The sequence below is a fragment of the Colobus angolensis genome, unplaced genomic scaffold (genome assembly GCF_000951035.1).
Source record: "Colobus angolensis palliatus isolate OR3802 unplaced genomic scaffold, Cang.pa_1.0 Scaffold380, whole genome shotgun sequence".
Classification (NCBI taxonomy): Eukaryota; Metazoa; Chordata; class Mammalia; order Primates; family Cercopithecidae; genus Colobus; species Colobus angolensis.
The window spans coordinates 905,149-920,712 of NW_012117155.1; the positions used below are offsets into that span (position 1 = coordinate 905,149).

The following is a 15,564-nucleotide window of genomic DNA, read 5'->3' on the forward strand; positions in this document are numbered from 1 at the left end:
AGTTCAAAATTTTCTAATTTCCTTTTTATTTATTGCTCTGTAAGTTGTTTAGGTAAAGATATTATTTAATTTCCAAGTATTTGGGAATTCTCTAGATATCTCTGTTATTGAATTTTGCTTTAATTCCATTGTAATCAGAGAACATACTTTGTATGATTAAATTCTTTTAAGTTTATTGATACTTGTTTTATTGCCCAAAATATGATCTATCTTGATAAATGTTCTGTGTGCACATGAAAAGCATGAGTCTTCTGCCCTTTTTGGGTGTTCTGTAAATGTCAGTGAGGTCAAGTCAGTTGATAATGTTATTGAAATCTCATCAATCCCTACTGATTTTTTGTGTAGTTTTTCTGTTAAATATTGTGAGAGAGGTGATGAAATCTCTGATGATAATTGTGGAATTGTCTAGTTCTCATAGTTTTATCAGTTTTTACCTCCTGTATTTTGAAGCTCTCTCATAAGGCAGAAAAACATTTGGATTGTTATGTGCACGTAATAAATTAACCCCTTTATCTTTATGAAATACATTAGTGATATTCTTTGTTCTGAACTCTGCTTTGTCTGATATTAATATAGCCACTCTTGCTGTCTTTGAACTAGTGCTAGCATAGTGTATCTTTCTTCATTCTTTTATATTGAATCTCTTTGTACCATATAGCACATAGTTGGACCTGGCTTTGATTATTATTATTATTATTATTATTTTAAGAGAGAGTCTCCCTCGGTTGCCCAGGCCGTAGTGCAGTGGTGCAATCTCTGCTCACTGCAGCCTTGACCTCCGAGGCTCAAGTGATCCTCCCACCTCAGCCTCCTGAGTAGCTGGGACCACAGGCATGCACCATCACACCCAGCTAATTTTTGTATTTTTTGTAGAGATGAGGCTTTGCCACGTTGTGAAAGGCTGGTTTCGAACTCCTGGGCTCAAGTGATCTGCCAGGCTGGGGATCTAGCTTTTATATCCAATCTGATAATCTTCACCTTTTATGGTTTAGACTGTTTACATCTAAATGGCTAAGACTATCTGTATTTAATGTGATTATTGACATGGTAAAGGTTAAGTGTCATCTTGTTATTTATTTTCCGTTTGTCCCATTTGTTCTTTTTCCTTCTTCCTCCCAATCCCTTTTTTCCTTTGCCCTCTTGGATTAGCCAAATCTTTTTTTATGATTTTATTTTATCTCCTTTTTTGGTATATTAACTGTAATTTTTTGTTTTCTTATATTAGTGGTTGCTTTAGTATTAACAGTATACATCTTTAACTTATCACAGTGTACCTTCAAGTGATGTTATACTGTTTCTTGTGTGGTGTAAAAACCTTACAATAATATACTTCGATTTCTTTCTCCCAGACTTTGTGCTGCTCTAGTTATATGTGTATGTTATAAACCCCATATTCTATTATTATTATCATTATTGTTTAATCTTTTATAGAGATTTAAACAATTAGAAAAAAATTATATTCTTCTATGCAGTTACTTTTTCTAGTGGTCTTCATTTTTTTGTGTGGATTCATATTTTCATCTGGCATTAGCTTTTTTTTTTCTGCCTGAAGGACTACCTTTTAACTGTTCTTGCAGTGCAGGTCTTCTCATGATGAATTCCTTTGTCTTTTTTTGCCTGAAAATGTCTGTACTTTCTTATTTTTTTCCGACAAATCAGTGCAGATCCTTCTTATTTTTGAAAGATGTTTTTAGTGGCTATGGCAAACCCAGGTTGACAGGGTTTGTTTTCATTTTTTTCTTTGAAGTATGTGTGGAATTTGTTGTGCATATTGAATCTGTGGGTTTGTAATTTTTGCCAAATTTGGAGAAAGTTCAGATATTACTTCCCTTTTTTTCCTTCCTACTTCCTTCCTGGACTCCATTTATACCTGTATTAGGCCACTTGAAATTGACCTGCAGCTTACTCATGCTGTTTATTTTTCTGTTTTCTCTGTCTTTTTTATTTTGAATATTTCCTATTGCATTGTTTTCAAATTTGTTAATCATTTCTTCTATAATGTGTAATCTCCCATTAATTCCATTCAGTGTGCTTCTCTTTTTTAAAGTGATTTTTAATTAATGTGTAACATGTAATAATTATACATATTTAGAGGTACTGAGTGATATTTCAATACATGTATACAGTGTGTAGTGAGCAAATCAGGGTGATTAGTATATCTATCACCTCAAACATTGATCATTTTTAAAAAATGTCAGGAACATTCAAAGTTCTGTCTTCTAACCATTTGATAATATATAATAAGTTAAAGGGCCATTTAGTATACTTTTCATCTCACATGTAAACATTTTTATCTCTGGAAGCTTGATTTGCATCTTTTTAATCTTGTGTGTCTTTACATTTCTTTTTGGAGGGCTATGGTTATAGTGACTTTTTAATATTTTTATTTCTCATTCTAATATGTGTCAGTTCACGTTTTATTTCACTTGATTTTTTTTCCTCATAGATTATGTGTTCTCACTTCTTTGCATGCCTGATAATTTTTGATTGGATGCCATACATGGTAAACTTTACCTCATTTGTGTGTTTGATATTTCTTATACTTACAAATATTCTTGAGCTTTGCTTTAGGATTTAGCTATATGGAAATAGTGTGGTCCTTTTGGTCTTGATGTTAAAATTTGTTAGGGGAACTGGAACAGTGCTCAGTCTAGTTGTAATTATTTCCCATTTTAGAGTCTTCTAATTCTCTTCCCAATGCCTTAAAAATTATTAGGCTTTCCAGTCTGAACTAGTGGGAACAGGACCTATTCCTGGCCCTGTATGAGTGCTGGGCACTATTTCCTCTAATCCTTTGAGTTGGTTTTTTTCCCCAGCTTTTCATAGTGTCCTCACATGTGTGACTGGTATCCAGCTCAGTACTCAAGGAGGACTCTGCAGATTCCTGAGGTTTTCTCTCTGTTACTTTTCCCTTAGAACTCTAGCCATCTCTTATCCCAGTGTCTCAGCTCCATGTCTTTCACTCACAGTCCACTGGGTTCTGCTTGTGTTTTCCCTCTCTGTGTTTACTTTGCAAATGCTCTCAAGATAGTAATTTGGGACAATTGTTGGGCCTATCTCATTTGCTTTCCATTTTTCAGTGATTGCTCTCCTTCATTGCCTGATATGCTGTGTCTTGCAGACTATTGTTTCATATATTCTGTTTGGTTTCTTGGGTTGTGTCAGACAGGAGTATAAACTCAGCCCTTGTTATTCTGTCTTGGCTGGAAATAGGTATTAGGGCTAATCTAGTCTTCATGTCCTTACCTATACTTAGTTCATGAATCCCAAACTCTTCAATGCAGCCTGAAGCAGAGCTTTCCCTTCTGAACTTGCTCGAACTCATTTTCTTTTGTACATATTAACTGTTTTTGCCTTTAGAGTGCTTTCTTAATCTAAAAGTATTGAATTAAATATAGTAGGACATGATTTGTCTTCCATGACATCTGATTTTGAAGGTCTGATTCAGGGTTCAGTCTATGTGGGAATTAAAAGAAAATATGAAAGTGTATTATGACACCTTTTGAATTCGTTTAAAATCTAAGTGTTTTAGAAATGAAGCCAATATTTTAGCAATGTCTAGTCTTTCAGCTACAGAGATGTCTGGTGAAAATGCTTTTTTAATTAGTCAGTCTGCTTGGCCCTTACTCACATTGAACATTTAGCTTGTATTTGTCTTACTCGTAGTTGTGCTCATACCTTGTCCATTAAATTACCAGAGTCACATTTAGATAATGTGCTTTCTTATAGTTGAAAAAGATGAAAACTTAGCCGCCAGAATAATTTGAAGAGCTATTTTTTCTATATATGATCTTTGTTCTATTTAGTGTGGATTCCTTTTTTTTCCTACTTTAGAAAACAAGCCAGAAATTCCAGTATTTCTACTCTTAACGATTTTTTAAAAACGTAAGTGCAGTAGGATCTTTTGATTTGTTCTGTTTGAAAGAAAAGGTTTTGTTCTATTGATGCAGCTGTACTCTGATTTTTTTTTTCACTAGAATGAAGGTGGGAGTAGAATTTTTCTCTGTAGGTTTATGAGAAACAAATAACTGATAAAGGCTGTTAGGTTGCCTTTATTTCCCTAGAAGTAACTTTCAGGATAAATACAAAGTCAACTTTATCTTCTGTCCTTGTAGTCTGTTATAGCAAGGTGATGACTGATTTTTATAATGAAAGAAACCACCAAAATAACAAAAAATATTAAAGCTAATAAAATCAACCAAAGAGATGACCCTGAGACACTGAAAGATTTTGCTTTCTGAATCACCAAGATTAAATTTTAACTCATATGGTTTTGCTAAAGGAGACCAGTATAATATTGTGAAAGGGGCACTGGAATGAATCAAAAGGCTTAGGTTATAGTGTTATTAGCATTTCTACTAAATACTATGTGACCCTGAGCAAGTTTTGCAGTTCTGAACTTTAATATCCTCATCTGTCATAACTAAATAAACTAACATTTCATGAGTAATTATGTTGTGCCAGGTACATTGCTGGTCAGCTTACTTATTATACTTCATTTAATTCACCTATTAACCTTAGAAAATAAATAGAATCTACATTTTACAAATGAGAAACCTAAGTTTCCAGAATATTAAGTATCATTCAAAATGTCAAGCAATAAGCATTAGACAACAATTTTACTTTAAAGCCATGAAGTTCCTTCTGTTTCTAAAAAGTACTTTAATATTTTTAAACCATAGTATATGCTAACATAGTAAATTTTCAAATTGCTTAAACCATAGTATATGCTAACATAGTAAATTTGCAAATTGCCTTAGGTCTGGTTTTATTATTTTTATTACCATCAGTTTTCTTATTTGCAAAATGTAATCTAATTATTGAAATTTTATCTATTTGTCAGGAGCTGGACACTAGTGATACACTAGTGGCTACTCTATAGCAATGTCTTTTTTCTTTGAGATCCTAAAGCATTTATTATCTAATACCCATTTAGTAGTTACGTATTTGGGAACTGTTTAGTAGTTTTATATTTGGAAGTTGGGATAACTCTTGAATTGTTTAAAGTTCTGCATGTTCATCTATTACTGCTACACTTAGAAAACAAGCTCCTGAGGAAGCTTCTTTCTGTTGGCATTTAGCATAGCATTGTACATATAGTATGTGTAACTTAATACATGATTGTGTTAAAATATTCTGTAAACTGGACTATTTTAATCAACATTCTGAGTTTTTCACTTGTGGAGAAGTTTATTATATATAAGATATTTTTAAGTTTTTAAAAATTCTGTGACTTTATGTAGTCAGAGTAGGTAGGTTTGTTAGGTTTTTCAGAGAAATACTTTTCTTTTCTTTTTTTTTTTCCTGAGACAGAGTCTTGCTCTGTCCCCCAGGCGGGAGTGCAGTGGCATGATCTTGGCTCACTGCAACCTCTGCCTCCCAGACAATTCTTGTGCCCCAGGCTCTTGAGTAGCTGAGATTACAGGTGTGTGCTACCGCACCCAGCTAATTTTTGTATTTTTAGTAGAGACAGGGTTTTGCCATGTTGGCCAGACTGGTCTTGAACTCCTGACCTCAAGCGATTCATCCGCATTGACCTCCCAAAACATTGGGATTACAGGTATGATTCACTGTGCCTGGCTGAGAAATGCTTTTCAGAAAAACTTTAAAAAAAAATCATAGTGTTTTGAAAAGACTCAACTCAAAGTTGGTTGATTGAAGTTAGCATGTAGACTTACTTTGTTTGGCAGGGAGACCAATTTATTTGCCCCATTCCTCAGTTTTTTAGGAGTTCCAGAAGCTCTTGCCTTCTCTTTTCCCCCCACAGTGAAAGAAATCAAATTATGTTACTCGGGTTTTTCTTTTAAAATGTTTGCAATCTTACGTTCTGCTTTTATGGTTAATTTTCCTTTCTAACTTATCAGTACATCCTCGCGTATTGCTAAGGGAGGAGTCGACCACACCAAAATGAGTCTACATGGTGCTAGTGGGGGACATGAGAGATCAAGAGATAGACGAAGGTCAAGTGACAGATCACGAGATTCATCTCATGAAAGAACAGAGTCTCAACTCACTCCTTGTATTAGAAATGTGACTTCTCCAACACGACAGCACCATGTTGGTATGTAAAATCAACTAACCTTCCTAACAGTTCTTAAAAACATACATTTACCTTTTTAAAGTAGTAATGACATTGAATTGTGCCTAATACAGCAGAGTGTAATTAGCTTCTTCTATTCAGTTGTTTCTGTTTTAGTTGAACTTGGTTCTTGCTGTGAAAGAAAAAACAGCTTATTAAATGCAAAGTTAATGTGAATTTTTTAACCTCTGGTACAGTCTTATAAAATAAGTAATTGGAAAAGCCTTTGAAACTGTGATATATAGATTTTCAAAGTTCTCAAGTTAATTTTTGTCTTATGAAATATATAGCAATAGTTTGTAGTAAATTATTGATAGGAGTTTAGTTATTATCATGCTAACAAAGGACCTGAAAGGTAGAATAGCCATTATGTTATTTATTCTGATTTTTGACAATATCTCAAATTTAATAATAAAAATAGATGAAAGGTGTGATGTGTTTTACTTTGTTAGTAACTAGCTCAGGTCTTTCCCTTCCTTCCTATTCATTATTATAAATGACCGTTGTTATCCCAGGTGAACACATGGTATGACTATAAAACACCAGCTGAAGAAGAGGTGCCTTAGCATGTGAGCTTGCTGATTTTTATTTTCCCTTGCAGAAGAGACAAATTAAAACTTTGACTTACTATATGCAGCAGTAGTTTCTGATAATCTGTTGTAAATAAGAATCATTAATATTAGGGTCTAATTATGAGAGAAGTTGTCAATGTTTCAGTTGATCCTTGAAGTCAAACTAGTACTTATAAGCCAGATAGCAACAAAAGTATAAATTAGAGTTGACAGTTTGTTACATGAAAAAGTCAGTATCTGGGAGTAGAATAGCAGGATATGATACATTATTTTATTAATACTGCTTTAGCAAATTTTGCTTTTGAGATGCTACCAGTATTGTAGAATCAGGCAATAAAAGGGAGGCGTCAGAGTATCTCTGGAGATATGTCAAACGTAATTATATAATCAATAATGTTGTACAGAGTGTTCTAAGTAGTTTGAGTCATAGAGGAATTTGGCAAAAGCTGATGAAACTGATGAGATGGAGGTACATTTTTAGGTCACCTTTAAAGTTTAGTGATCTAGTCTCTAAGTGAAACATATCACAAAATCTTAGTTTTTATTTGACTATAATTATAGATCGTAAAATTTGTAGTAGTGCTTTATTCAACAAACAATATTCTCATTTGAGAATGAGAAGAAAACAATATATCATGAGCTACTAAAGCCACTTTATTTGGTAGACATAAAAATCATTAAAAATAAATAAATACTTCTTACTGCCCTTAGTGAATTTCTTTCTTTTTTGTGGGGGATGGGGGCCTTCTTTTTTTGAGATAAGTTGCTGGTTTTAGAATGCCCTTATTAACATGGTGAGATTCTAAAGATTGTACTTTGTGTTCTCAGAATAGTGTTATCTCTTTTAGTAATTAGGACAGCTTAAATTAGTATTCTTATTAATCTTTTACTGTAATAACTTTCAAAGCATATTTGTTTTACTTGTGAGAATATTTGGTTCCTTGGGTTTCTGTTTTTAAGTGGAGTAAAAATATAAAATTTTCCTTCATCTTGATATTAGTTTGGGTTAGCATTTGTCAGCTATACATCTTTTTTAAAAGTCTACAAATAAAGATTTTAGAAAGCATTTTGATGTTTTGGGTTTTATTCCTGGAACTAAATGAATGTTTATGGTGTTCTGTTAACATGTTATTTGAAACTGAAAAGTAGAAATGCTGTGACTTAAAACGACTTTTATAAGTCAAACATTTAAAAAGATATATATATAGATCTTGAATTTTTAAAAGAAAATTTCCTAACTTTGTCTAACATCTTTATTTCAGAACGAGAAAAAGATCACAGTTCCTCTCGTCCAAGCAGTCCACGTCCTCAGAAAGCATCCCCAAATGGTTCCATTAGCAGTGCTGGGACCAGCAGCAGAAACAGTAGTCAGTCAAGTTCAGATGGTAGCTGTAAGACATCTGGGGAGATGGTGTTTGTATATGAAAATGCAAAAGAGGGAGCTCGGAATATAAGAACGTCAGAACGAGTGACACTAATAGTGGATAACACTAGATTTGTTGTAGACCCATCCATTTTTACTGCACAGCCAAATACAATGTTGGGCAGGTTTGTATTATTGCAGTTATTTGCATTACTAATTATAAGGTGCTTTTACCGCCATTATTTTTTTATTTAAGTTTTACAGTAATTCTCTGTTGAAATGTAACATTTCTGTTTTACAGATGAAAGAACTGAGCTTTGGAGGCTAAATTACTTGTCCCAAGTTAATACAGCTAGAAAGTGATAGAGTAAGAGCTTGAACTTGGTTTTATTTCTAGTGTTCTTTGCAGTACCAGTAGAAATAGCAAATATATTAGTTGCTGAAGTCAGGATACTAAGATGTCTTTACATATTGAGACTGTAAATTGAATCTAACCAGGTGAATTTAACAATGATAATATGTTTCCTGCACTTGGGTTCCCATTGAATCACAAAATATAAACAATCAGCATTGTTTAAAGGCGGAAAAAAAAACCCAATAGGTTGTTTAGCTGTAAAGTCAGCATGAATTGTCAGTTTGATGTAGATACTTAAAAAATAAAATAAAAAAGGAATGTCAACAAGTAGTTAGCAAAATGAAGGAAATAATTGTCATCTTCTGATTTGTGCTGGTCCAGAGTAATAGATCTATTTAAAGTTTGCAGTTATGGGAACCACAGTCTAAGAAGGATATAGACAATAGAGACTTGATTTTTTCCCCATGTCCAAACTATACCTTTTAATTGTAAAATCAGTATCTTTGGTTACACTACTATCAAGTGAAAGGGCATGTGCATGAAATAGAAATTTGTGTGAGATAAAAACTTGTACTTTACTAGATTGCATATGCATTGTGTGTGTGTGTGATTTATCATTGTCTCGTAATACAGAGTAAATGCTGCTGTTGTGATATTGTATACATTTTTGAGTAACTAAATATTTTCCTTCAACATTGACACTATGCTTTATATCATGAAAAAAATATCTTTGAACTATAGGCTTTTTTGTATTTTTAGTGTTATAAGGGAGGATTATTATTATTTTTTTTTTTGAGGCGGAGTCTCGCTCTGTTGCCCGGACTGGAGTGCAGTGGCCGGATCTCAGCTCACTGCAAGCTCTGCGTCCTGGGTTTACGCCATTCTCCTGCCTCAGCCTCCCAAGTAGCTGGGACTACAGGCGCCCGCCACCTCGCCCGGCTAGTTTTTTTTTGTATTTTTAGTAGAGACGGGGTTTCACCGTGATAGCCAGGATGGTCTCGATCTCCTGACCTCGTGATCCCCCCGTCTCGGCCTCCCAAAGTGCTGGGATTACAGGCTTGAGCCACCGCGCCCGGCCATAAGGGAGGATTATTGACAAATTATCAGGAATATGACGACACTGTTAATAATACTTTATATTTTTACATCAGATATATAGAAACAATAAAAAGTAGATATATGAAATTTTGGCTGTTATGTTTTCTTAAAAAAAAAGGTTTTAAGTGTTCATATTGATGTGAAAAGAGTAGCTTTCCCCTTTTGTAAAAAGTTTAAATCATGACATTTGATTCCTGAAAGACTATCTTCTTTTTCTTCTTTTTCAATTAGCAAAGCCTTCTTTTTATGCCGATTGACTAAAGTGTGTCTTTGGGGATGAAAATTAATATTCATGGGAACTGTAAAAAGCAGTTGGCATTCTTTTGGAAACTTTGACATAAAAAACCTTTGTTGTTCATAGTTTTCTGTGTTACAACGAAAGATAAAACTATTTGAATTAGGAAACTATTAAGTAGATTACTTAATTCAACCGTACCATAGGATCTAGAGGTTCACCTTTCTTTAATCATGATTTTTGTATCTTCTGGAGAGTACTAGAGTACATTTTTTATTGTTAAGGACATATTTTGGAAATTGCAGTCTTGAAGGGCCAACAAACATGACTTGAAAAAAACATAAAGTCATTTGTATTTTCTTACGTAAGAGCTTTTTATTTATTTTCTTAAACTTGCCATTGTCCTATTTCTTAATTCCTATCTATCCCAGCATTTGGTTGCTTGTTTTTCAGTTCCAGGATACAAGTCTAATAATTTTGAGTAGGATTTGTTACATTTATAGTTAAGATTGTGAAATGTAAAACAACCTGACTTGTCCTGTATCATATCACTTTGTCTCAGGTTAGCTTGCTGTTATGTGCTGCATTATGGCATTAACTGTACAGTGAAAACAGCAGTTTTAAGGAAAAAGCACAGATAACATGGTTTCCCTTTTTTTTTTTCTTCCTGGTAAGATTAGTATTAAAAACTCACCTTTTTCCCTTGATTAATGTTATTTTCTGAGGAGAAGGGGTAGGAAAGCTCTTTAGCTTCTGAATTTTGTCGTTTATTTTATTGTTGCTTAGAGAAAATCTATACTAGTATTCCCTACCATCAAAAAGAAAATGTTTTTAATATTCCTCCTTTTATGATGTTTGCCAGAATACGTTAATGATAAAAATTCTTGACTAATTTAATGATATAATTCCTTTTTACATTTGTACATGAAATCCATTTTCCCTTTTGAAGGAAGTATTCTATTGACGTATTTCTCAATTATTTACTATCATAGGATGTTTGGATCTGGCCGAGAACATAACTTTACACGACCCAATGAGAAAGGAGAGTATGAGGTGGCAGAGGGAATTGGTTCCACTGTGTTTCGAGCTATTCTGGTGAGTATTGACTTAATCATAAGACCCCTTCTGAGTAGGTACTTGGATTAGAAGCAGAATTCTATTTGAATATCTCTCTGGAGTTATTCCAGGATATTGTTTTTCCTTAAATACCATTTAATTCATCTTTATTTTATTTTGTTTATATTTTTATTTTGCAACAGGGTCTTGCTCTTTCACCCAGGCTGGGTGGAGTGCAGTGGCACAGTCATAGCTCACTGTAGCCTCAACCTCCCGGGCTCAAACACTCCTCCTGCCACACATTCCTGAGTAGCTGGGACTACAGGCATGCACCACGATGCCTGGCTAATTCTTTTTGTTTTCCTTTTTTATAGAGATGAGGTCTCACAGTGTTACCTAGGCTATTCTCGAACTCCAGGGCTCAAGCGATCCTCCTGCCTTGGCCTCCCAGTGCTGGGATTGCAGGCATTGAGCCACCATGCCGTGCTCTCATCTTAATTTTAGTACATACAGATAATATAATAGAAGCAAATGAATTTTATGACCTTCAGGATGATAGGATAGGGGATTATTAATCTCTTAGGTTTGCATATACAGTTCTTTCAGGTATTTAGTAACATTTCTGGAGTCATATTTACTTCTCTTTCTCTTAAATGCAGTAAATCGATCATTTTTACTATCTGAGAATGAATATGACTACTTGATTCTATTATTTTATTGCACATAACTAGCAAACTTAGAAACATCTAAAAGTCATCTCCAAAATGTATTTGTTAACATCTTTGGTTTTTTGTTTTTTTCCCCGTACAGGGTCTCACTCTGTTGCCAAGGCTGCAGTGAGTAGAGTGATCACGGCTAACTGCAGCCTCGACCTTCTGGGTTTAAGTGATCATCCCACCTCAGCCTCCCTAGTAGCTGGGACTATAGGCATGTGCTACCACACCCAGCTAATTTTTTTGTATTTTTAGTAGAGATGAGGTTTCGCCATGTTGTCCAGGCTGATCTTGAACTCCTGAGCTCAAGCAGTCCTCTTGCCTTGGCCTCCCAAAGTGCTAGAATTACAGGTGTGAGCCACTTGCCCAGCTGACGTCTTTGTTTTAAAACTTTTTTTTGAGGTTTTTACTGTTTTTTTTTTTTTAATATTTTAATTTATCATACAGAGCACCTACTTGTAATTTAAATTCAGTGATTTTGGTTCATAAGGCTGGGTACAGTGGTTCATGCCCATAATCCCAGCACGCTAAGAGACCAAGGCAGGTGGATGGCTTGAGTCCAGGATTTCAAGACCAACTTGGGCAACATGGCAAAACCCCATCTCTACCAAAAGAATATATCCAAAAATTAGCTGGGTGTAGTGGCACGCTTGTAGTTCCAGGTACTTGGGATGTAATGGTTACTACGGGACTGAATGAAGGGGGACGAACACAGGGATGAAAAGAAAGACAACATAATCTGGTTTAAAGAAGGGGCTGGGGGCTCCTTGCTTCTAGTGAGCAACGACCTTGAGCTTCCACAGCCCTTTGTATTTACTGGGGAGAAAGAACAGGGAGAAGGTGCTGTTGGTTAGCTGCTTGATTTATCACAGGTTCACATGATTGCTAACAGACTTCAGTTGTGCATAGACAATCACAAGCACTGCACCTGGGGCGTGACTGCCCTCAGCATTAGTTCTGGATGGCAGATGCAGTTTGTCAGTTTGCCAGCAACCTGCTTTCATGCGAACAGTTTGCTGTTTGCTCATATAGCCTCCAGTGGTATACTGAGTTGGTCACCACCCTCATTCTTTCGGCCTCCAACACTTGGGAGGCTGAGGTGGGAAGATCTTTTGCGCCAGGAGGCGAAGGTTGCAGTGAGCTGAGATCACACCATTGCACTCCAGCCTAGGTAACAAAGTGAAACCCTGTCTCAAAAAAAAAGAAAAAAAAGGTTTGATAGTTTGTGACAGTTTGTGCCACAGCCTGAAAATACCGTTTTCTTAAGTAGTTTGAGGGAAGGGAGGATTCTGTGATGGAAGACAGATCGGGAAAGTAGTTGATCTTGATCAGGTGAATATTCATACAAGTACCAGAAGATGTTTCACTTCCACTGATGCAGCAACCTTAGAAATTGTGTTACTGGTTACTTTGGTTCTGAACCTCAGGAAACTTGAGACAGATCTTTTTGTTTGTTTGTTTGAGATGGAGGCTCGCTCTGTCGCCCAGGCTGGAGTGGAGTGGTGCGATCTTGGCTCACTGCAACCTCTGCCTTCTGAGCTTAAGTGATTCTCCTGCCTCAGGCTCTTGAGTAGCTAGGATTACAGGTGTGCGCCCCTATGCCCGGCTAATTTTTGTATTCTTAGTAGAGACAGGGTTTCACCATGTTGGCCAGGCTGGTCTTGAACTTCTGACCTCAGGTGATCTGTCCACCTCGGCCTCTCAAAGTTCTGAGATTATAGTTGTGAGCCATGGTGCCTGGCCGAACCAGGTCTTAATTTTGGGGAAAAAGTGCTTTTTTAGCTGTCCATATTTCCCCTTGTGGAATTGAAAAGAATTTTTGTCACTCATCTCTGAAGTAACTTATCTGTGATTCTGGGGTCGTCCTTTAACAACCTGTTACGTAGATTTTCGAAGTAATTAGTATTGCTTGTCATCATATGGAACCACCAAAGGGTAGTATTAGAAGAAGAATATCTAATGTCTTATTTTACATATTTTAATACCTGAATAAGACTATAATTCTGTACTAAAAACCTCAAATTTTGTTAAATTATCTAGGTAGTATTTAAGGTAGCATAATATATCATTCAATTTCCTTACTTTTTAAAAAAAAATTTAAAACTTTATGATAGTTTTATAGAAATACAACCTGTAGAAGAAAAATACATATGCATTGGTATAATGCCATAAAGAAGACATGAATTAGGTAACAGGGAGCCCTACATTCAAATCTTACCTTTGCTTTTAAATAATTGTATGACAGGGTCAGTTGATGAATTCATTTGGACCTGAATTTTCCTTACAGGTAAAATGAAAAAGTAGGAGAACAGAGGTCTCATCTAAGATTAAACTTCCACATTTCAGAGATGTCAGAGTTCTCTACTGTTTCTGAAAATATTACCAGCTCTACCTTAATAATAAGTTTTGGCTACCTTGTTCTCCAGATATTTTATGCTTTCCGTACTTTTCTTTTTCCAGGATTACTATAAAACAGGAATAATCCGTTGTCCTGATGGCATATCTATTCCTGAACTGAGAGAAGCATGTGACTATCTTTGTATCTCTTTTGAATATAGTACTATTAAATGTAGAGATCTCAGTAAGTATGATGTTTTGTGTGTAAGTGGTTTGTATAATTAGAATATATTGGAACAAAAAACCTGAAATTAGTGCTATTAACCTAGTTAGACTTAAAGTATTTAATTGAATTATGAAGCATTCTAGTAGATTATTAATGAAAGTTTGCAAAGACCTTGATAATCTCCTTGTGCAATTTTCCAAATATTTTTTTCAATTTTAATAATTTTCTTTTTTGACTAACCCAGATTTCCTCCTAGACAGTTTTCTATATTATTTATTTGTTACCAGTTTTATCTCCTAGATTTGGATCCTTGGCTTTGGTCAAGTGTGGTCATTTGGCTTCATTTCTTTGATCACATCATCCAAAAATTTATAATTTTTTTGTATTACCACATATGATAATATGAGCACTATGGAAAACACAAATAATTCTCAAAAATGATACCTATCATTAAAGATCCTAGATTGAATGTCTAGCCCTCATTTATGCATAGGATTAAATGACTTCATCCAAGAACTTCAAATATACTCTCAAAGCAGTGTGTAGAATGTTGTAATCTCAACTCTGGTATTCTTCTCTCACCATTTCTTCAGCACCCTTACTCCCATTGTTACGCCAACCCTGAGAAAAGATGTGATTATGCACAAAAAAGTCAAAATAGTGTATGAGAAGTATCAAATGTTGATATTTGACATCAATATTAAGTACCTAGATACTTAAGCTGACACTTAAGTGGTTGGAGAAGTTCAGAGGAAGGGGAAGTCATTGTGGGCTAGAGGACTGTAGAAGAGTTTAGTGGAAATAGGTAGTAAAGAATGAACTGAATGATTTAGAAAGAGTAGATAGTATTGTTTTGGGGAATTATTTGTGTCTTCCATAGTGCCCAGGATATCATCCTACATGGTAATACAAAATATTCTAAGAGCTGAGGTTTCTGGAGTAAAGATGTAGTAGGTATACTTCGGAAATACAGTAGATCCAACATACAACTGTACATTTGAACAACATTGCTGGGATTTTTGTTGTTGTTGTTTTTGAGATGGAGTCTCGCTCTGTCACCTAGGCTGGAGTGCAGTGGTGCAATCTCAGCTCACTACAAACTCCGCCTCCTGAGTTCAAGGGATTCTCCTGCCTTGAAGGGATTCACTCGCCACCACACCTGACTAATTTTTTCATTTTAACAGAGATAGGGTTTCACTATGTTGGCCACATTGGTCTTGAACTCCTGACCTCAGATGATGCACCCGCCTTGGTCTCTGAAAGTGCTGGGATTACAGGCGTGAGCCACCGTGCCTGGCCAAAGTTGCTGTTTTTTCACATCTTAAAAAATGATTTTAGGGGCTGGATGCAGTGGCTCACGCCTGTAATCCCAGCACTTTGGCAGGCCAAGGCAGGCGGATCATGTGAGCTCGGGAGTTCGAGACCAGCTTGACCAACACGGAGAAACCCCATCTCTACTAAAAATACAAAATTAGCCAGGCGTGGTGGTGCATGCCTGTAATTCCAGCTACTCGGGAGGCTGAGGCAGGA

General features: G+C 35.5%; 1 protein-coding gene across 4 annotated transcripts in view; it reads left to right on the plus strand.

Moving 5' to 3' along the window:
* The window catches only part of BTBD10 (BTB (POZ) domain containing 10), a 71,509-nt gene that overhangs the window by 38,203 nt on the left and 17,742 nt on the right, over positions 1–15,564 (plus strand). For all 4 annotated transcript variants that reach the window (XM_011954252.1, XM_011954255.1, XM_011954254.1 and 1 more), the window contains 4 exons: positions 5,865–6,061; positions 7,914–8,199; positions 10,695–10,797; positions 13,932–14,052. In XM_011954252.1, the coding sequence (XP_011809642.1) occupies positions 5,865–6,061; positions 7,914–8,199; positions 10,695–10,797; positions 13,932–14,052 (707 nt within the window). The remainder of the gene's footprint in view (positions 1–5,864; positions 6,062–7,913; positions 8,200–10,694; positions 10,798–13,931; positions 14,053–15,564) is intronic.